This window comes from Rhinolophus hipposideros (genome assembly GCF_964194185.1).
Source record: "Rhinolophus hipposideros genome assembly, chromosome: 5".
Lineage (NCBI taxonomy): Eukaryota > Metazoa > Chordata > Mammalia > Chiroptera > Rhinolophidae > Rhinolophus > Rhinolophus hipposideros.
Window position 1 is genome coordinate 21,896,538 of NC_138051.1, and position 22,321 is coordinate 21,918,858.

Genomic DNA, 22,321 nt, shown 5'->3' on the forward strand with positions numbered 1-22,321 from the left:
TTTTAGCATTTCCAGAATTAGAGGAAATAGATTCTCAATCAAGACTTGCAATTTTCCTTGAGATGCTTTATGACTTTGCAATGAGAATATTGTGTGGTAATTTATATTAATTCGATAGTGTTCTGTGGTTTCACAATAGCTTAGTTGTAGTCCTTAAACACTTATCCATGCAATAGTTATTTTCTAGCTGAGTTTTACTCTCATATTAATACATTTAAAGCCTTTTCCTTACTGAATTAAGGAAAACTTAATTATGATTATTTATTGGAAATTAAATTTTAGAGATAAAATAAAATAATCATTCCAAGAAACATTGTACAAAATTTTAAGTATTGAATGTTAATTGGGTTAAAATGTTTACATACTTTAAGGAAAGTATATTAATAACTCTCAATAAAGACATCTTTCAGTGACATTGCATAAAATATCACTGTACAGTATCATGAATAATAGCAAAGGGTGAATTAAAATAGACCTCAGTAGGTTAAGATACAGTATTTGGATTAGTTCTTTAAAATACACTGGAACATAATATTTTCATAACTACTGAATATGTGTGCTTCTCATATGGCAGGTTTTTTTTCTGTATTACTTAGATCATCGATTTTCTTCTTGTCAGATGCTAACATCAGAGAAGTGGGCCTTGAAGGGGCATTACTGACCTTACTAGACAAAGAGACAGATCAGAGATTGTGCCATGATATCAAAGAGACTTTAAATCATATGCTGACATCGATGGCAGTAGATAAACTTTCCTTTTGGTTAAAGCTTTGTAAAGATGTACTTGCTGCATCAGCTGGTAAGTACTGGTGATTGCCAGTTGAAATAATAAAATTGAAAGTAAAAATGTTAGATAAAATTGTTTGCCAGGGACAGTTCATCAGTCTTGTGTGAATATTTGGATTATAAATTGCTTGTTACTTCAAATGAAAGAGTCTAGTGCTAGTGTTTAAGTCTAACACTTAAGCCTGCCTTTTTTTTTTCTTTTGGTTGTCTTATGTTGACATTCCAACGTACAACAAACTAAAAAGTAGAGTCATTATTTATACGATAAAAAGGATGAACTAACTTATAGTAGCCCTATCATTTGTTTTACATGTAATAAATATTTGAGGGATTGCCTCAAGTTGCCCAATAGAAAACTCAACAAAGGTTATGACATTTTGAGCAAGCCAGTTTCTCCACGTTTAATAATGTTAACTTCAAATAGTGTTTGAAATTAGTGTTACTTCCCTAACGTCTTTGCTAGTATAAGATCATTGTTAATGAGAAAGTGTATTAAAGTCTTTAAAATTTATATCCTTGGAGTAAGAAAGAAAATAAACGAGAGGAAGAAAGAAGACAGAAACCAATTCTGTTCTAGGCCCTTCACATATTTTATCGGATTGATCCTTTAACCAGCCTATGAGTAGGCAGTATTACTCCATTTTACACAAGAGAAAACAAGACTTGGAAAGGTTAAGAAATTCCCCAAAGAGACACAGGTGGATTCAAGCCTGAGCTTGCAGACTTGACAACACAACTTCCTACTACATTGCAGTAACTCGCAATTCAGTTACTCGAGTCTTACAAGCTAATGTAGTTCTGATCTCTGAATTATGTGAAAGGGAGAAAGGTACCATAAAATTCTGAGTTTGTTGTTTTTTTACATTCTCTACTGTCTACCTTTCTTTTTTTTTGGTCTACCTTGATTTTTGATGGTCTTCTTCTCTTCCTATGATTTATACCTGTTCTTCAACCATTATGCTCCACATTTTCCTTCTTTAATGCTCTGTTCTGTCTTTCTTACTTCCTTGTAAGTAAGAACTTACAAGGACTTCTCCTTTAAAAGAAAATGTGTATGTGCATAGACAGACAGGTTGATTACACTTTTCTGGTATACCTGTCTTTTTTTAATTTAAATTCATACTCCCTGAGCATATTAGCTCAATTTTATTACACCATTCATTCTTTATCCTTTGTAGTTTGACCCTATACTTCTTGCTAGGAAAACATACATTTCAGTTTCTGTTCACTTCTCAGTCATAAGACACAACTTTACCATAGCTTCATTTGTGATGTCTCTGCTCTCATAACACATTCAAAGGATGTTGACATACAAGATAGTTTAAGAAAAACAAGTTAGTTTTGTTTTATAGCATTAGTTCCATTTTAAGTAGAGTTAATAAGTTAATAGTTAATATAAAGAGCAAATAATTCACTACTCAGTGACTCTGGTCATCAGGACAGTGAGACCATAATGATAGCAATGGTTCTATCCCAAAAAACTATTTTCAGACATTTTCAGTGGGTTCAGCCTCCCCAGTACAATCCACTATCCAAGAATTTGGATCTTCCTTAATATATCTTTCTACATACAGGGGATTGATAATTATCCGAGTATCTAGTATCAGGTTCAGTTTTTCATTTTGAATATAATTGAACAACTATGTATTTTGACCCAGAACAGTTCTTATAGCATTTCTTTAAATACCACTATTATCTGTATTTAATAGGCATGATTGTTTTACATTGTTAAAGGATGCATGCTTGATCAACAGTAATGCTGGTCTGAATTTGAAGTAATTTTTTTTTAATAAATATATATCTTCCAATTGATTGTAATTACATGTATTCTCCCTTGATAAAAGATTTTACAACCGTAACTTGTGTGGATACAATGCAAGAAGAGGAAGGAGATAAAGGGGATGATGCCTCAGTTCTGACCACCAGAAATGATGATAGATCCCATCCTTTTACCAACCCCCGATGGCCTACTAGAGTCTTTGCTGCTGAATGTGTCTGTAGGATAATTAACCAGTGTGAGAATGCACACAGTGCACATTTTGACATTGCTTTAGCACAAGAAATGAAAAAAAAGGATTCGAGAAGTAAGTGGCATAATAATGAAAAGACCAAGTGATATACTTAGAAATGCTGTCTGCTTATGTTAATATTAACTTAAAAGTAAAACTAAAAAATAGTTTTTATTCTTCCAAATCAGTTACGAAACTTGAACATTTATATAAACTGTAAGTGTGGTATATTTTTAATGTTTAAATACATTTTTAATGATTAAGCTTCTTAATTTGGCATTCACTTTTATTTAATGGACATATGCAATGAGTGAAGTTTATAGGGAATAATTATATTCTTGGAAAGTAGTATATGCCTTAACTACTTCCCAAAATTTATTTTCTGAGTTATAACTTACAGCAGTTTTGCTGATGGGTTATTTTTCACAGATATTACTCAGAAACCATTTGAGCCTCTCAATGTAAAAGTAAACATGGTTATAAGACCATTTTAACCTTATATTCTTCAGTTTTTTTATTGTTACCTGAAAATATGTGTGTTATGGTTTGATGTCTAACTTTTTAAATTCACATCAGCACGTATGTTCATAGATGCAATGTACATATCTAAGTGCATTAAAAATCTTGAGGCAGCCGGTTAGCTCAGTTGGTTAGAGCGTGGTGCTCTTAACAACAAGGCTGCCGGTTCAATCCCCACATGAGCCACTGAGGAGCTGTGCCTTCCACAACTAGATTGAAACAGCAACTTGACTTGGAGCTCATGGGTCCTGGAAAAACACACTTAAATAAATAAAAGTTTTTAAAAATAATAATTCTTTACCAGACAAAAGAATTATAAGGCAAAATGTTGCTATTGCCAACCTGAAAATATTAGTTAGGTATCTCTGTTTTAATAATTTTTCAAGCAACATTTGAGTCTCTGATTTGTGATGAGAGCACTGTGCTAGATAGACAGTGATAGGTAGAATATTAATATATCATACATGCTTACTTATTTCCTGTGTTGCCAATTAAAATTGTAAATGGCACTTACTAAAGATGAGTTGGTTTCTTCAGTGTGACCTATAGTTATTCTTTTTTGAATTAGTCTCAAATTTATTTTAAGTAAAAAGTTAGTAGTACCCCTAAACATTTTATTGTTGGAACATTGTTAAATGATTGTCTTATGTCTTTCCATGGTAGAATTATTATACCAAAAAAATGAGTTGTAGGAATGAAAGGAATTGTCATTTATAATTTTATATCAAGGAATTTTTTATACTCCCATTATTTGTATGTGTGCCAGACATGCAAAAATAAGATAGTCTAGTCCGTATAAAACGCTACATAAACTATTTTTTTAAAGGAACATTAAGTCTTTAGCTTCAGTTTGACATAAAGGGAATAATTAAATTATTGCCTAATTCATCAGAACTCAAAGTCTCCTAAGTACCTTCCAGTGTACTTTTATCAGAAAGTCTGAACAAAAGTTTTATTGAAGGTACTATTAGCACTTATTCAAAGGATGCTAATTCTGCCTTTGGTTTTTGAATCGCTATATAATTACCCGCTTTGGGATAGTTATTTTTTGTGTGAGTATTTACAGTGGAGCAGTAAATCCAGCTTTAAAGTCTGTATTTAACAAACAGTAAATCAAATCAGAGGTACTTAAGTGAAAGTCTAGGTTATGAAGTTAAATTAAAAACTTAACATAAATCTTAGTTCTAACATAATTCTTTTCCTTAATAACATTTTTTTAATCTTGTAGATGACTTTTTGGTGCTGCATCTTGCCGACTTAATTCGCATGGCTTTTATGGCCGCCACAGATCATAGTGACCAGCTACGTCTTTCTGGCCTTGAAACTTTGTTAGTTGTTATTCGGCGATTTGCAACTATTCCAGAACCAGAGTTTCCAGGTCATGTGATTTTGGAACAGTATCAAGCCAATGTAAGCACTTTCTATTAGAGAATTTTATTATTAAACCCCTGGGTAAACAGTCTATGGAACTAGTTGGCATAGCACCTCTTAATACAGAAATGAGTATGTGTCTCTAACATATAATCATTATAGTCAATATGTAGAAAATGCATATTTTTCAAGAAATCTTCAAGTAAAAGCAAAATGGTACATAACACATGTCTTTTATAAGGTTAACTTTTATAATTAAAACCTTAATGGTAATTTGGGGAAATAAAGAACTCTGGTAATGAAATTCTTTCCAAATACCTGAATAAGCTTCAGATAACACTAAATCAAGAAAAAAAAATAACACAAAATCATTACTAATCATTCCATTTAGCCTGCTACATGCATGTTTTATTTTCAAATCATTATTCCTGGAACAGATGTAACCACCTTCATTTGTTTATTTTGTGTCTTTTTTTGGACTTAGAAAAGAGTTCATTAAAAAGAAAAGAGTTCAGATTTCTGTTATTGGTTCTATAATCTTTCTTTTTTTTGTTTTTTTAATTTATTGGGGTGACATTTGTTAGTGAAATTACATAGATATGTTCTATAATCTTTCTAACTGATGTTTGCCCGGTGCACTGAGCAGTCTACGGAGAACAAGGAAGATAAAAATCGTCCCATGTTACATTGCACAAATCACATGTAATCCTCCAGCAGCATTCATCACAGGATATCTCCCATGATTCAGAAACAGCCTCTGATGGCTAGCAGTTAGAGCGACCAGAGCAGTTTACCAGTTAGCAGTCTCCACCATGTCTTCCCAGCAGGTGACGCCAGTGTCTGCTTAGGGACAGAGTGGAATTACATAGAACTATTATATTAGAATAAAAGATTATAATTCAACTTAATGAAGGGGGGCTCTGTTACATTTTTAGCCCTCTTAAAATTGCAAATGATAGAAATAAACTACAACTCAGCAAAAAAGGAAAATTGTTTTCAGGAATCTTAGTTGCCTCTGCTTGGTTTTGTACTGGCTTTATTCTCAAGTTTGCTCTCTCCAAGTGGTATCAAGATGGCTCTCTTAGCACCCAGAATCTTGTAATGAGACCGTGCTTCTTTCCCAGTACCCCCAGCGACAGTCTTAAGGAGAGCTTTCATTATCCTAGCATGGGTCTCTGGCAGTGCTGTCAGCTCTATAGCAATAACATGGGCTAAGACTTGGGGAAAGAGAAGGTTTCCCAAAGGAAAATTGGGATCCTATTATCAGAAATGGGACAATATGCTGGGCTGGCAAAAACAGCAAGTGTCTGTAACACCAATTCTAAGTAAGTAATTTTAGAATAACATTGAAAAGAGAAAGAGCTGATGTTATCTTACTTATTGATCTTTATATATAACGATCACATCATTTCTTGCCAGGTAGGAGCGGCACTTAGACCAGCCTTCACTTCGGAGACACCACCTGATGTCACTGCCAAAGCTTGTCAGGTAAATGCCTACAAAGATAAAGTTGAAGAAGTAAAAATCCTCCTTTCAGAAGCAATTCTCCAGTTAGTATTGATAGCCAGGTTCTATGTTATCGTTGTCTAACCATTAATCTCAGCTGCTCCTTTCCCTTTGCTTTTTAAGTTTAGAGAACTTCCTCTTCCTTTCGTATACCTGCATAGTAATCCAGTATATAGATACGTCATCATTTTTGTAACCAGTAACAGATAAATGGGTTTTTAAATCTTTTGCTATTACAGATAGTGCTGGAGTTAATGACCCTCTGCATAAGTCATCTCATGAGGTGCAAGCACATCTGTAAGATAAATTCTTCAAAATTGAATTGCTGAGTTAAAGAGTATGTTATAGGAGTTTACCAGTTGGAACTCCTACTAGTATGTGTGTCCCACAGTCTCAGTAGTATTGTGAGTTGCCACTTTTAGATTTTTGTCTATGTGATGGAGTACAAAGGGTATCTCAGAATAGTTTCGATTTGTATTTCAAGTGAGATGGAGCATTTTTTCATGTATCTGTAAACCATAAAATACAGTTTTTAACAGGTGCTTTTCTTGGAGTGGTTGTAAAACACTCAATATCCAGCCCTGAATGACCTGAAGTAATTAAAGCAGAACTGGCTTGACTTGAAATAACTAAAAACATAATGGAAAAACTAATTTTAGTCAGATTTTTCAACTCTTTTCAGTTGTATTTAGAAAATGTTTGAGTACCTTCAGTACTCAGTGTTATATGTTGTACTGAGTCTCCGATTTATCAGTCACTTTATAGTTCTTGCTGTAAACCACTTGAAATATTGTGAAATGAGACAGAAACTGAATAGATGGAAAAGGAAAAAATTAATTTTTATCTAGAAAAAAAGAAATACTGTGATACCTAGGCAGCCCCTGATAATTGAGGAAGCTTTTTACATTGGAGAATTATTAATGATGTTTTGTTTTAGAAATGTTTATTATTTTGTCTTCAAAAGAATCAGTCTTCTTTGGGGTTTTAAGTGTTGTTAGGTGCTTTATCTTTCAACCAAGTTACACTAATTACCACACAACCTCAGATTTTAAAATAATAAGATGAAATAATCAGTATTGGAGATTTAATTCAAATGTTAATCCAAACATTTATGAATGTGGTGTCTTCTGGGGCTTCATTTCGCCATATAAATAACATCTGAAACGTTTTGATTTTATATACTTGTTAGCACTGGTCTCCTTGCTTCAACCTTACTTTATTTCCTTTTGAAATGCTGGCTTTTGAGTGTTATTACCAGCAGCATCCTGTTGGGTTTCTTGATAGCATGGTGATTTCCTAATATGTTGGTGAGCTCTGCAGAACTCACAAGAGAGACATTTATAATTTTTACGTGTAACTTCTGTTTTCTGAAAAACCAGGTTTGCAGTGCCTGGATCGCAAGTGGAGTTGTAAGTGACCTTAATGATCTCCGAAGAGTTCATCAGTTGCTTGTTTCATCATTAACAAAAATACAGGCTGGAAAAGAAGCTCTTAGTCACTTATATAATGAAAGTGCTTCTACCATGGAGATCTTAGCTGTGCTAAAAGCCTGGGCAGAGGTTAGTACTTTTCAGTTTATAGCTGGAGTTTTGGAAGTTGTTAATAAACACCTTGGGCCGTAAACTGAAATTAAGTTTTCAAAACATAAATAAGTCCACCTTTAAGAGTTAACAAAATACTTTGAACATGTGATTCATTTACATGTTAGTTGATATTTTGGCCAAGCATTCTAAAGTGTTCTCTATTGTCTATCTGCTGCTTTAAGCAGAGGCAATCTTGAGCCAGAGAGACTTTATAATAGCCAATGGAAACCAATTTTTATTGAAATCTAAGTTACTAAAAATGTGGGTGTGCTTGTATGTTCTATCAACTCTATAACACGTACTTCCATTTTTTTATGTTCCTTATAATAATCATTTCTTTTCTAAGATTAAAGAAATCTTATAGGAAAATGCTTAACTTCATTAGTTACTTTTCTAATCAGAAATAAAGCTATATCTTTTTTTAATTTACTATGGAAATGTTCAAGCAGATATGCTAGTAGATATAATAGTATAGTGAAACAACTAACACCCATCATCCAGCTTTAGCAGTTACCAAACTGGGTCAGTCTGGGTTCATATATCATTTTAATGAAGATATATAATTTCAGATTGCAACTGAGAGAGTTAGCAATATGTAAAAAAGGATTTCTTCCAGTAGAACTAATTAAAACCTGAAGATTGTATAATCTCTCTTTTTTTCCCCATTATTTAGGATTGACAGATCTTGGTTAGGAACTAGTTCTGCCTCGGTTAAATAAACTGGATCTATCTTTAACAGCGAACTCTATGCCTTTCAACATATGCTTTCAGTAGCGCAAACAAATTCTGTAATCTCTGTAACCTATTTTACAAATAATTCTCTGCTTATATAGTGTTTTTTATAATAATTTGAATCTCTGTGCTCTTGTTTAAGGCCATTTCCTCCTCCTGTTCTCTCCTCGGTAAAGATAATGACTGAGCAGCAGGTTCAGAATAAAGGAGATTCATAGTCCACTGTCTAAGATCCTTGGCTCCAGATAATATTGGAATTCAGAATTTGGGGGATTCTCAAAAATTAATGCAGTGCATATTCCATGTATTTATCCAGGAAGCCTGGGACAATACCATGGAGTCTATGATCAAACACATTAATATGTAAAATGTTTGAATATTCAGACTGTGTTGAATAAACAGCACAATATGGAAAGGTTCCAATACACAATATGGAAAGGTTCCATATTGTGCTGTCCAGTAGTAGCCAGTTACATGTGATGTTCCTTCTTTGTCTCTTTGTCTGGAGACTGAATTTAGTCTCCCGTAAATTCAGTTTTGCCACCAGATTAGTTTCCCACAAATTTAGATTCTTTCAGAGCTCACTGGATTTTAGAGCTGTAGTTAAAGGGATAGTAATACACTACATGTTATGTACTGTGTTGAATACTTGAACATCCTATAGTCCTATAAAGAATCCACGTTAAGTCCACATGTGTAAACTTTTTGTAGTGACTTAGTAGAAACTTAGAAAGAAAATATCTTCAGTGTTTCGGCTTATTGCAGTTCACCTGAAACTGTAGGTTGAGATGGATTATAAGACCCTACCAAGGCTTAGTGAAAAAGACTGCTGATATCATTTAGTGACAGGTGTCATGGTTGTGAAAGTGCAGAGTGGCAACATATATGCCAAGTATTAGTTATCCCTAATGGATCTCATTGAAGATAACCCTTTTGGATCTTTCTACCCCAGTTAGTCTGCCTCCTCAGCAAGATAAAAATATTACAGCACCTTTTCAAGGAGTACAAGTTCTTGCTGCTGACAAATTCACCTTTAACAGGTCTACATAATTGCTGTAGAAAGACACAAAAACCATAGACAACCTTTGAAGACTACCTGTTCAGAAGAGAGTGTTAGAAATGTGTCGCACTCATCAGATGGGCTGCGGGATTTGGTCCAGACAGACCTGGCTACCCTGAGCAGGCTCTGGCTAGCTGCACTTCAGGATTTTGCTCTCTTAACTTTGCCTTCAGAATTTGCCTCCCAACTTCCTGTTGAAGGTAAGAGGGTAAATAAAGATTTACATAATTCCTACAGTACAGGTAACTTTTCAACACTTTTCCTTTAGCAGGTAATGTTTATCTGAAATGTTTTCCCCAGAATCATTTTTATTCATAGAATAAGCACGTGAGAGTTCCTTCATGGCAAACACACTGAGGCTGATTGGCTAGATCATGAAGCTGCACATCTTAACCCCCCAGACACTGCAGCATTGCTCTCCAAAGTGGTTATACCGATTTATGTGCTCACCGATACGTTTCTGCTTCACTGTATCTTCCCACCATTTTAGGGTATCATACTTAATTTTTTGCCAATCTGATAGGCACGAAGTAGTATTTCATTGTTTTATTTCCTTGATTGAGAATCTTTTTTTCATAGGTTTATGCACTGTTTAAGTTTCTTCCATAAATCACCTAGTTATAATCTTTGCCCACTTTTTACTTGGTATTTGTCATAGTCTTACTCATTTGTTAATCTTTTCTGTCTTTTCAATATTATTATTTTGTGGTTCCACGTCTTAGATATCTTCTTCCAGTCTGAGGCTTGTTCTTTCTTTTACTTTTTTAAAATTGATATAATCAGTCGTTTATGGTTCATGTTTGTATAATACCTCATAGATTTTTATACTTAAGATCAGAATTACCTGTAGGCTTTACAAGTTTTGCTTTTTACATGTTGGAGGTTAGTTTTGTGTGTGTGGAATGGAGATAAGGATCTAATTTTATAATCATTATTAAAACCACATTTTATGGATTGGGTATTTGGTAGCCACTCTTTATTTTATTCCAAAATGGCTGCTTTTTTTTCTTTTTTTCCTCTGTGATTTGAAATTTAGGGTCATCTGGTCAAATTTACTAGACTTTTAATTGGAATTATGTATACACAAAGAGATAAATAGAGTGTTTTTCCCCCCTGAGGATTCTTTTTTTTATTCGTTTCAATGTACAGTGTTTATTGTACTTTTCAATAGCATAAAAATGGAAATAAACTGGTTTATTGACATAATTTATCACCAAAAGTGAATGACAGACATAAACCAACCTAAGTAAATCTCAAAGACATAATGTTAGGTGAAAAAAAGCAAATTTGAAAAGGATATCTACAGTACAATGCCTTTTAAGTAAACTTAAACACAGAATAATTTCTTTTTTCTTCTTTTAATTTTATTAAATGTATTGGGGTGATTGGTTAATAAAATTATGTAAGTTTCAAGTGTACACTTCTGTACTACATCATCTATAGATCACATTGTGTGCTCACCACCCAGAGTCAAGTCTCCTTCCATCACCATATATTTGACCCCTTTTACATATTTCTATCTCACCCCAACCCTCCTAGCATATGTATTATTTATGAATACAAACATCTGTTTTGAAAGTATAAAACCATACTTGGGAGTGATTCACACTGACTTGAGGAAAGTGGTTACAAAAGTAGCTGCAAGAATTAGTGGTATAACAAAGTATTAGGTTTTGGTTTTTTTAAGATTTAAGAAAGGCAGAATGTTGGGGGTGGCCGGTTAGGTCAGTTGGTTATTAGAGCATGGTGCTGTTAGCACCAAGGTAGCTCATTCGATCTCCACATGGGCCACTATGAGCTGGGCCCTCCTTTGAAAAAAAAAAAAAAAGAAAAGAAAGGCAGAATGTTAATGTTAATCTTGGAGGTAAGTAAATGGGTATCAGTATTTGTTTAAACACACACATTTGTTTTAAATTTGTTATGATTAAAAATAAAAATTAAAGAATTAACATGCAAATCTCTAATAAAATTATAAAGTTACATCAACCCTGTGACCCAACATTGTACTCCCATAAGAAATAAAAGCTTTAAAATATTGATAACATAGCAGCATGGATGAATCTCCAAAAACATTATTAAGCAAAAATTCAGTCATAAGCAAGTGCACACTATATATTTTCCCGTTTATATGAAGTCCAAATACAGGCAGAACTAATCTGTGTTGATAGAAGTCAGAAAGTAGTTGTCTTTCCTCTAATTCAATTTACTTTGCTGTTGCTTGAAATATTTTCATAACCTTCATAACCACTCTATTTGAATATCCTGCAAAACCATTATAAGTCACATTTGAAATTCAACTATGTATAATCATGCTATGTCCCTTTTTACTGTTAAGATTTAAAAAATAAATGTATAAGATATAAATGGAAAAAAAAAAAGAAAGAAAGTAGTTGTCCTGGGGTGTTGGAGACTGCCTGGAAAGGGTGTTAAAGGAAGTTTGGGGATGATGGAAATGGTCTATATCTAGTAACAGAGAAAAGAGAAAATGTACTGTGATCTGATTGTTTATTCCTCCTGAAACTGTTTTTCTTTCGCTTTTTTGTAGGCGGTGCTTTCTACACAGCAGAGACGAGTGAAAATGCAAAATTGCATTATTACAACTCGTGGGCACTTATCCTCCACGCCACAGCATTGTGGCTCACGAGCACAGGCTTTGTTGTTGCTGACCCAGATGAAGGAGCATCTAACCTCTCAAGGCCTGTAACACCCACTTCCATGTGTCAGGGTTCCTCATCAGGAGCTGCAGTCAAGTCCCCTGAGGATGTCTACACTGATAGATTCCATCTTATTTTAGGTCAGTAAAAGTGCTCACAAGTTTCCAGCCCTACGGAGATTTTCTTGAATTGTGCCTTACTTCCTATCAGCTCTTGGTGACTGTTACCTCATTCTGTGTTAGGTGTTAGTGAGAGCCTTGATATAACCAAGTGAACTTGTGTACATTTTTCTTAATTGCAAATTTCATTATGGTAAGTCTAGAATCCAATTACAAGCTGGCTTCAGCATCAGTTTGAATGAATTAGAGAAACTGCAAGAGAAGCCTATTCCTTTCCACAGAATTTTAAAGAAATCCATGTGGTGTCTAAGCTGTTCTGAATTTCTCGGTAGTATATAGACTCATATATAAAAAATAACCAATATACTGAGGGAATTGTCCTCACCCCACACCCCCCTTCTCATGAATTGCAAGGTTCAAGAAAAGTATACTCAAAGGTACAGTTTTGCAAACAAATGTTTGAAGTCAAAGATAAATGAGATTTTTCACATTTATGGAGTTTAACTCCTTTTTTGGCTTTCTTAGAACTTCATTTTTAAAGTGAGGTTTCTTTCTAAGGTACAGTGAGTTTCTAGAATAAATGTTTTTCATATTTTACCTAGTTCATTCATTGCCGATAAAGAAGTTACTAATTAAGTGAAATGTGCAGGTTTTAAAGGTAAATGATTGAATTAAGATTTACGGTTCATAGAGTTTCTATTATTCCTTCCCACGCCAGACATGACCAGATTTCCTATATCCTTGGTTATATTAAAATTTCCTGTCCATTTGCCTTTAGATGAGAGCTTTTTAAAAATAAACTTTTATAGAATGAAGGGTGGCAGGGTTATTACGAGCATAAGCTGTGCAGTTCGACCAACTCAGTTCAAATTCTCGATGTACCCTATTGTAACTGACCTTGAACAGATTAAATTACTTAAATTCTATGTGTTCATTTCCCTTTTTCAAAAAGAGTGGTAATGATAGTAGCTATTATGATAGCAATAATAGTAGCTCCTCAGGTATTGTGAGAATGAAATGAAATGATATATGTAAAGTGCAGCACCTGATACATGATAATCACTCAATAAATTTTAGTCAACAAAAAGTTATGCAGCTCTTCATGTTAAGTCTTCTGGCACAATTTTATTGTAATTTTTGCATTTTTAAATTTTCATAGCAACTACACAATAGTGCACAAGCCTCATTGAGATTATTCTTTGTGTACATATAGATAAACACAGTTTAAAAACTTACCTTCTCATTTAATTGTTTAGAGTCCTAAATTCATGGTGGCTTATTTGCATTACATTTTTGCTAATCTTATTTATATGCCTTATCAAAATGGAAAATTATTTAACTTCACAAACTAAGAGTCTCAAAGAAGCCTCCTTCTCTTTTTCTGCTTTCTGTAGGAATCAGTGTGGAATTTCTGTGTTCCTTGCGCTCAGATGCAACCATGGAAAGCATCACTGCTTGTTTACATGCATTACAGGCACTTCTAGATGTTCCTTGGCCCAGATCTAAAATTGGCAGTGATCAGGTGATTCCTTGTTTTTTGTTAGGCTTCTATAGATTTCAAGGAACAGGAACAGAAATGTGTTCAGTTTACTACAGCGAGCAAAGAGTGAACACAGAGAAGTTAAAAGAAAACTAAACAGCTGCACAGCTAGGCCTCAGAACTGGAATGCCATCGGCAACTGTGCTGACCCAGGAGGAATCAGGCCTCTGACTGCCGCGTTCTCTCTCTGCTTCTGCTGCCACCAGCTAACCACTCTGTATAGCAGCTCTTCAGCAGACTTTTTACAATGATGGGAAGGTTCCATATTGTGCTGTCCAGTAGTAGCCAGTTACATGTGATGTTCCTTCTTTGTTTCTTTCTGCTTCAGTACACCCTGCTCTTCATATACATGTGTATCTTCCATTTCTCCAAGGGAGAATCTACTTGGTTTGTGGAGTTACTGTGTATTACAGAATATTCCTGTTGGCTGAGTTCTCCCTCCAGGTCTTTTTAAGAGACTAATGGCTAGCCTGTAGGTGGAGTCAGACACTAATATCTGGCCCAGATGTGACCATGGTAAAAGGATCACTGTACAGAGTATAGCGCTTCCTTTAACTGCTTTCCCAAGAGCAGCTGTGCATTGGGCAGGCATCCTGCCATCATATGTTACCAGTGTGTTAAATTTTTATCATTGTTAAGAAACATGGACGGTATGATTTCCTCTCTATATGGATTGTTATTTACTGTATTAATGCTATAGTGTTAATCAGATTTCTACCTGACTTGGATTGTACTTGAATAAATTTTAAACTTTTTGAGCTTGTTTATTCTGTATGTTAAAACAAGTATAATGGTAGATTTACTCTGTTATTTTTGAAGATGAAAGCCACTAGAGTAACCAATAGAAAAGAAAGAGGGAAAATGAAGTAGTAATTATCCAGTGTATTTTATTCTTTAGTGAGATATCCACTGTATGCTTATTAACTTTCCACTTTTAATGTCATACTTCTCCATCATTCTTTGTTATTACTAAAAAAACCTTAATATAAATCTGGGAATCTGCATGGCAGTCCTGTATTCTTTTAGCCAAATTTCTCATCTTGTGTTAGAAATTTCCTTTTGTGTTTTCCCAGTTTAGGACCTGTGTAAAAATGATCTTTTGTTGCAGTGCTGTCTCCCACAAGATTGGACAAAAACCAATCTGTAGGTGGTTTAAAGTGGAGCAAGTGTTACATAACTTTATTGCACTAACATCTTTTTTTGTGTGTGAGCAATTTGTTATATTCTCTTTTCCTGAATTTTGTCATAGAATTTAGCATTGGTATTTTTTAAAAAGAAAGTATGTAATTTCCAATACAATCTCCCCTAAATGTTTTCTACAATAGGACTTGGGTATCGAGTTATTGAATGTACTACATCGAGTAATTTTGACCCGAGAATCACCTTCCATTCAATTGGCTTCGCTTGAAGTGGTAAGACAGATTATTTGTGCAGCTCAAGAACACGTGAAGGAGAAAAGACGAAGTGCAGAAGGTGAATATTAACCCATAATACCAAATTAATCACACAGCGTCCTTATTTTCTAAAGTATTGCTATGTGTCTGTGTCATAATCGATTACACGGAGCACAAATGAAACATCTCCAGGTATGGCTGTAAGTCCTCCCATTCACCTTTACATGTTAGCTTGGATGTTGTCAGTAGCTAAACTATCTATTCCTTAAGAAAAGAAGAATTTTCAAACCCGGCAAGTGCGGGGGACATCCCTCATACTGGTTTTATAGTTACTTATACTAGCTGTAAGTGTTTACCAATGTACATGGAAAGAACTAACAATTTTTTAATGACTTGGGCTTTGCAGAGAGATTAAATTGCTTGTTTACAAGTCTGATTTGGTATTGGTGAGTTTATCATTTAAGATTACATTTGACTACATAGAACAGTGATTTAAAACAAAAGGACTTAGGGGTGGCCGGTCAGCTCAGTTGGTTAGAGCAAGGTGCTAATCACACCAAGGTTGCCGGTTTGATCCCCACATGAGCCACTATGAGCTGAGCCCTCCTTAAATCAGTAAATAAATAAATAAATAAAACAAAAGGACTTATTCTCTCATCTAAAAGAAGTCCAGGGGTACGCAGTCCAGGATGGTGTGGCAGCTTCTTTAAGAAGCCATCAGGGACCTCGGTTCCTATCTTTCTGTCTTACGGTCATAAAGTCAGTGCTGGAGCTCTAGCTATCAGGTTCACATTTTTAACAGCAAGGAATTAACCAGATAATACTTTTAAGGCCAAGAGGGTTACTAAGGATTTCTTTTGATTAATCACAATAAGAAGTCATAATAATGACAACTACTTTTGCCTCCATAAATGCTTTCTCTTTCAACCTTTAACACCGAAGTCTTTAGCCATTTAAATGTGTTGCCTACAACAGAAATGAACTAAATCGCCACCTACCAGAAGTAAACATGAAGTGTTTATTCAACACTATTCTTTCTGTCTTTTAGTTGATGATGGAGCTGCCGAAAAGGAAACCCTGCCAGAGTTCGGAGAGGGAAAAGACACAGGAGGACTTGTGCCTGGGAAATCTTTGGTTTTTGCAACATTGGAATTGTGTGTGTGCATTCTAGTTAGACAGCTTCCAGAACTAAATCCTAAATTGACAGGTAGCCCGGGAGTAAAAGCTACAAAGCCACAGATGCTGTCAGAAGATGGAAGTAAATTGGTTTCGGCTGCATTAGGTATCCTCTCTGAACTTCCTGCAGTATGCTCTCCTGAAGGTATGCTGTGGTATGTGGTTGTTTTAATTGACCTGGAAGGAGAGAAATGGTTTTATTAGATAAAGGAGATAATGGTTGCTAATCTTTCTTTCATTAAACCATATCTCATCCCAAGGTTTGGGTAATGTTATTAGTCCTCAGAGATTAACGTTACAGTAATGTGTAGAATAACATTCTAGTAATGTGTTTTACTAAAAGGGTGACAGTAAATATAGAGACAGCATGTACTACAGATACACTCTTTTATGGTTGACAGTATTTTAAACAGGTGGATGGTATTTATTCATTCTTGAGCATTTTTTGGTATTCAGTATCTAATGGACTTTCCCTGCCTCGGTGATGACAGAAGTTTGTCATCGTATCCAGTTCTGTTTGGAATGGAGTTCACAGCATTTCACCATAGCATTTTAAGGCTCTCCAGAGGGCTCTGCTGAGTCACCACCTCCTCGTTCCTGCTGTGTGAATTTTAAACCCAGGAGGCTTCACACTCATCCCTGCTCTGTGCTATTGGCCATGGTGTTGTGTGATCTGAAGTGACCCCGTCCCTTCTCTCCTATTTAAAATTTTGCCTTCCTTTGAAGTTCAATTCCAGGACTACCTCATCTTTGAGACTTCCCTATATGTACATATATATACACATATATATATATGTGCACAAGCCTCATACATATGTGTATATATGTGTATATATATGTGTATATATATGTATACACACACATGTGTGTGTTGCTTCTGTATATAGGGACGTAGTTTTTTTATATGTCATATAGAGGCATTATATATAATTCATTATCGTATATATGAAGAAGATAAACGTGCGCGCACGCACAGACATATGTCAGTTCCAATGAAATTTTTTATCCCCTAGGAAATCGAGCACATGATAGGTACTCAGTACTTAATACTTTTTAGGTGATAAGCATGTTTCTGCTTAAACGTATCTTGACCAGTTTATGTGCTATTGTATTTTTAACATGATTTTAAACTCCAGTTTGTATTAAAACCTGTATTCCTTGTTCTCACACTGCCTTATACCAAGAGTGGCAGGAAAAATGACTAGCAGAGGATTAGAGTGAAAATATACTACACAAGTCTTGTTGAGTAGCCTTTGGGAAAATGAAATTCACCATTTTAGCTTTAGTTCCTTTCATTTTAAACATAACTGACTTTTTTGGGGTGGCTGATTAGCTCAGTTGGTTAGAGCGTGGTGCTAACATCACCAAGGTTTCCTGTTCGATCCCCACATGGGCCACTGAGCTGTGCTCTCCTCAAAAAAAATAAATCACTGACTTTTCAACTGCTTAGTAGCCATAAAAACTAATATTTTGTACTGAGTGGACTCCTTGAAATAGAGTTCCTTAAAAAAAGAGTTTAATATAAAATAAATTCAAATGGACAGTAGTGGTAGTTGTACATTATTGTGAATATACTTAGTGCCGCTGAACTGTACACTTTGAAATGGTTAAAGTGGTAAATTAACATACTCAATTATACCAAAGTATAATCCAATCTTTAAAATCTAAAAGTCATTTAAAATCTTGACAGTTATAATTTTTTATGACAAATTATCTCAAAAACTAGAAATCTTTGACATTGTCTTACTCATTGATGATTTCTTTTTAGGAACTGTATAAATAAACTGAAATACAGAGTGTTTGAAAAACTTTCTTACAGGAAGCATCTCCATTCTCCCTACTATTTTGTACCTCACCATTGGGGTCCTCCGAGAAACTGCTGTGAGGTTACCTGGATGCCAGTTATCTACCCCAGTTGCAGCTTCCCTGCAGGCTCTGAAAGGAATCTTGTCTTCTCCCATGGCCAGAGCAGAAAAGAGCCATGCTGCATGGACTGACCTTCTCCGTAGTGCTTTAACAACAATTCTTGACTGTTGGGATTCAGGTAATTAAAGCTCTTTGGAAGCAGTTGTGCAGTTTGTTTTAAAAAGCAAGAGGGACAGACAGTTTTTTTAAGAATGATTTTCGTGGTTGGCAGTCTTACCTAGAAAGGACCATGTTTACTGCATGTGTTTTTAGAGAATATATATAAGTAGATAAAAAATCTGTGTTCTCATTTTAGTATTTTTAATACAAATAAATGACCAGCAGCCTGTATGTTGACAGTGAGACACCTTCAAATGTAATATATTCTTAATTTAAAAATATAGTATGATCCATGACTGAGAACTTTTAATGTGCACAGTGTATTGAAAAGTGTATAAACTGTGCATTATAAATATAAAATAAGATTGATCTGGTTCATATCCTCACTCCAGAGTTTACTAGCTAACTAACTGACCAAGTTACACAACTTCTCTGAGCCTTAGTTTTCTCATGGACAAAATAAGGATATTGTATTGCAGGAAATTGTTAGAGCAGTAACATAATACATGAAAAGCATCTCGCTTATTACCTGGCATATATCAATAAATGATAACTAGTATTATGTTCAGTATCCATTAAAATTTGTTTACTCTTGTTACACTTCATTTTCATGATTGTAAAAAGTCTTGAGACAAATTACAAATTATCCCCACTTTCTTATTCTGTTTATAAATGTCACAGTTCACCGTACTTGATTTCATATGGTAAAAAGGTTTCAACTGAATTCAACATTTATTGACCACTTCCTTTGTACCCAAAGCTTGGAATCTAGTACCTATAAATTTCTGTAGGATATGATTAATAATGTAAGGTACTCCTTGAAGGCAGAAGTAATATCTTAATTATCTCTTTGTCTTTAGTACAATAAAAAAGAGACTACCAGAAAATGAGAGTAATCAGCTTTGTTTGAGTGAATCAGGCAGTGTCACAAGTAGGGTTCTCTGGAGTCTGGGGGAAAAGAGATTTATTATATTAAGGATCCAGGTCTATGAAGGGAATAGCAGAAAGCAGTATCGGGCAAAAGTAATCAGACTGCAGTGTGGGCCCCAGTAGATAGAACTCAGTGAACCTGAGAGTGCTGAAGATTGCCCGTCAGAATGTCTCACCAGGGACAGAAATGGCCTGCCCTTTATCTGTAGATGTGGGCTGCCCAAGGAGGATGTGATCTCAGTCAAGGCAATTCTGTAACTAAGAGCAGCCCTGAGGGAGCTGACAGCTGACCACACTTCCACAGCTGGGCAGCACCTTCCCCCACCAAGGGGATCTCAGTGATACATCTCTATATCTGCCCTAAAAGGCTTCCCCGAAGAGTCGATTTCTTCAAAGATTAGAGAGCATTCTCCACACGAACATTATAGATAGGGATTCCAGGGACAAAATGTGGATCAAGTACCTGGAGACCTAATTAGTATGGTACATTTGGGGACAGCCAATAGGGAAATGAGACATTGGGAGTTTGAAGGGAAAGAGGAGGGTGGTGAATGATGATTAGTAGAGAAAGAGATCAAGTTGAATGGTACATAGGGCCAGATTATGGAGGGTTTGCCATGATCTGTAGTCTGAACTGCTTTTAATATGCATGTGGAATCACTAAAGAGTTTTCAGGATCTTAAGTTTTGGGATTTGCCTTTCTAAAGAATCACTCCCATATAAAAAAGAAAGAAAGATTCTTGGAGATGAGATAGTAGCAGTAAGGATAAAGAAGAGTAGAATAGTGAAAACTAAAATGTTACGCATATACTCACAGAATTGACTGATAGTTTGGTCTAGGAGTTGAAAGGGTAGGCTGACCTGAGCACTCATAGTGCCATTTACAGAAATACTAACGTGAGCGTTTTCAGGGGAATATAGTGAAGTTGAATTTTCAATGCCTATAGGATAATCAAGTGGAAGAGAATAAAGGTTTGGAGTTCAAGAAAGCAGTCTGGACTGGAGATGATTTTAGATTACGTGTGTTTAAGAGATGTTGGTGCAACCCATAGGATGGTTCAGATCACCCAACTTGAGTTTATGAAGCAAGATAGGAGATTCAGAAGAAAGCTGTCACAGAAGCCAAAGGAAAGAGTTTTAATGGTGAGAGAGTGCTCAGCAGTGTAAAACAGCGTTGAGGTACAAATAAGAGCTAAGGAAAGGGAAAGATGACATATAGGCTCCAAGATGAGACTAGTGTGAGTGCGTGCTTATGGGGGAAAAGAAGGTAGAGATGGAGGTGGAGTTGGAAGTACTAGGAAGGGAAGCAACATCCCTTTCTAGGCAGGGAGAAATAACATTCACAGTGAATGTTAGAACAGTTAATCTCTGCCAATGAGAGCGAAGAAATGAAGATTAAGGAAAGTAGTTGGTATAATTTTGTGTTGTGAGTGATTATGAGCTTGCCTCTGCCATCACACAAAGATGTTTTTTGCTGTGTATCAGGGAATGAGGTGAGGACTGAGGATTTAGACTAGCTACTGAGAGAAACTAAAGAAGGAGCTGGTCATGACAAGGAAGCCATTTGCTTCATAACAAATTTCCCCAAAACTCTGTGGCTTAAAACAACATTTGTTATCTGATAGTTATGGGTCAGGAATTCGGAGCATCGTACATAGCTGGGTGTTTCTGTCTCAGGGTCTCTCGTGAGGCTAGTGTTCAGATATTGGCCAGAACTGCAGCTGGAGGATCCGTTTCCAAGATGACTCACTCAAGGCCATCGGCAAAAGGCTTCAGTCTCTCTGGCTGTTAGCAGGAAGCCCCACTTGCTTATCCCGTAGGCCTTTCCATGGGCCTAATGCGAAGGGAACCTTACATCTATCCTAGCCTTACATCCATCCTAAGTAAAAAAAAAAAAAGGGCTGTAATCGAAAAATAAAATTGAAAAAAAGAGAGTGGGCATAGTCAGTCATGCGTTGTATAACGACATTTCAGTCGACAGACCACATATGCGTTGGTGGCCCCTAAGATTATAATTAATTATATAAGCACCAAGTTTGTCTGCAGTGTTGAAAGAAAAGGCTGGACCAGACTGATGTTGAATTTACTGGTGGTTTAAATACACGAGGAGGCTCAGCATGCCATCCACCAGAGACTGGGGCCAGGCGTTGGCAAGGGAGCAAGAGGAGTAGGCCGGGGAAAAGGGGAGCCCGAGAGCCCATCCCCACACCGACCCTTGCCTGCCCCGTGTGCACACACTCACTTCCCTTTCCTCCGTTTCCTCTTTATCCTTCCAGTCCTGTTCCTCTCTTCCTTCTCTCAGACTCCGCACTCTCCCTTTTTTATTTCTAGTATCCAGCTTTATCTCTCCGGGTCTTTTTGATCTGTTCTCCCTTTGTCTCCCCTTTTCTTCCTTCCCTCTCTCCCTCCTCCTGATACCTGCTCTCCTTCCAAAGGTGCTGCCTCCCTCCACAGCCTCCCCCGCCCACCATGCGTGCGCTTGAGTTCTCACGAGTGCGCGTGCACTCAGACACCTTATCTTTGAGACTGTATTTTCACTGCACCTTTTCTGTCTGGATACACAAATACCATTGTGTTAGTGGCCTACAGTATTGAGCACAGTAACACGCTGTACAGGTTTGTACCCCAGGAGCAATAGGCCACACCATATAGCCTGAGTGCGTAAGAGGTTAGGTTTGTGTTCCTGCATTCTGTGATGTTCCCACAACGATGCAATCACCTAACAATGCATTTCTCAGAACCTATCCCTGTCGTTAAGCAAGACGTGACTATAAAAAAATTTTAGAAGAAATGGGAGGAGGAATCCAGGACAGTTTTATCTTACTGAGAATAAAAAGACATTTTTTTCCGAAACAGACTAGCTGATTCTGTTGTAGTTTCAAGTTGCTATAAATGACTGAAAGTAACTTGACTGTGT

General features: G+C 35.9%; 1 protein-coding gene across 5 annotated transcripts in view; it reads left to right on the top strand.

Annotated features, from left to right (window-relative positions):
- The window catches only part of HEATR5A (HEAT repeat containing 5A), a 92,633-nt gene that overhangs the window by 64,573 nt on the left and 5,739 nt on the right, over nucleotides 1–22,321 (top strand). For all 5 annotated transcript variants that reach the window (XM_081047907.1, XM_081047909.1, XM_081047911.1 and 2 more), the window contains 11 exons: nucleotides 620–799; nucleotides 2,631–2,870; nucleotides 4,543–4,724; nucleotides 6,105–6,173; nucleotides 7,571–7,750; nucleotides 9,547–9,766; nucleotides 12,112–12,360; nucleotides 13,734–13,861; nucleotides 15,205–15,352; nucleotides 16,322–16,594; nucleotides 18,269–18,493. In XM_081047907.1, coding sequence (XP_080904033.1) covers nucleotides 620–799; nucleotides 2,631–2,870; nucleotides 4,543–4,724; nucleotides 6,105–6,173; nucleotides 7,571–7,750; nucleotides 9,547–9,766; nucleotides 12,112–12,360; nucleotides 13,734–13,861; nucleotides 15,205–15,352; nucleotides 16,322–16,594; nucleotides 18,269–18,493 — 2,094 coding nt within the window. The remainder of the gene's footprint in view (nucleotides 1–619; nucleotides 800–2,630; nucleotides 2,871–4,542; nucleotides 4,725–6,104; nucleotides 6,174–7,570; nucleotides 7,751–9,546; nucleotides 9,767–12,111; nucleotides 12,361–13,733; nucleotides 13,862–15,204; nucleotides 15,353–16,321; nucleotides 16,595–18,268; nucleotides 18,494–22,321) is intronic.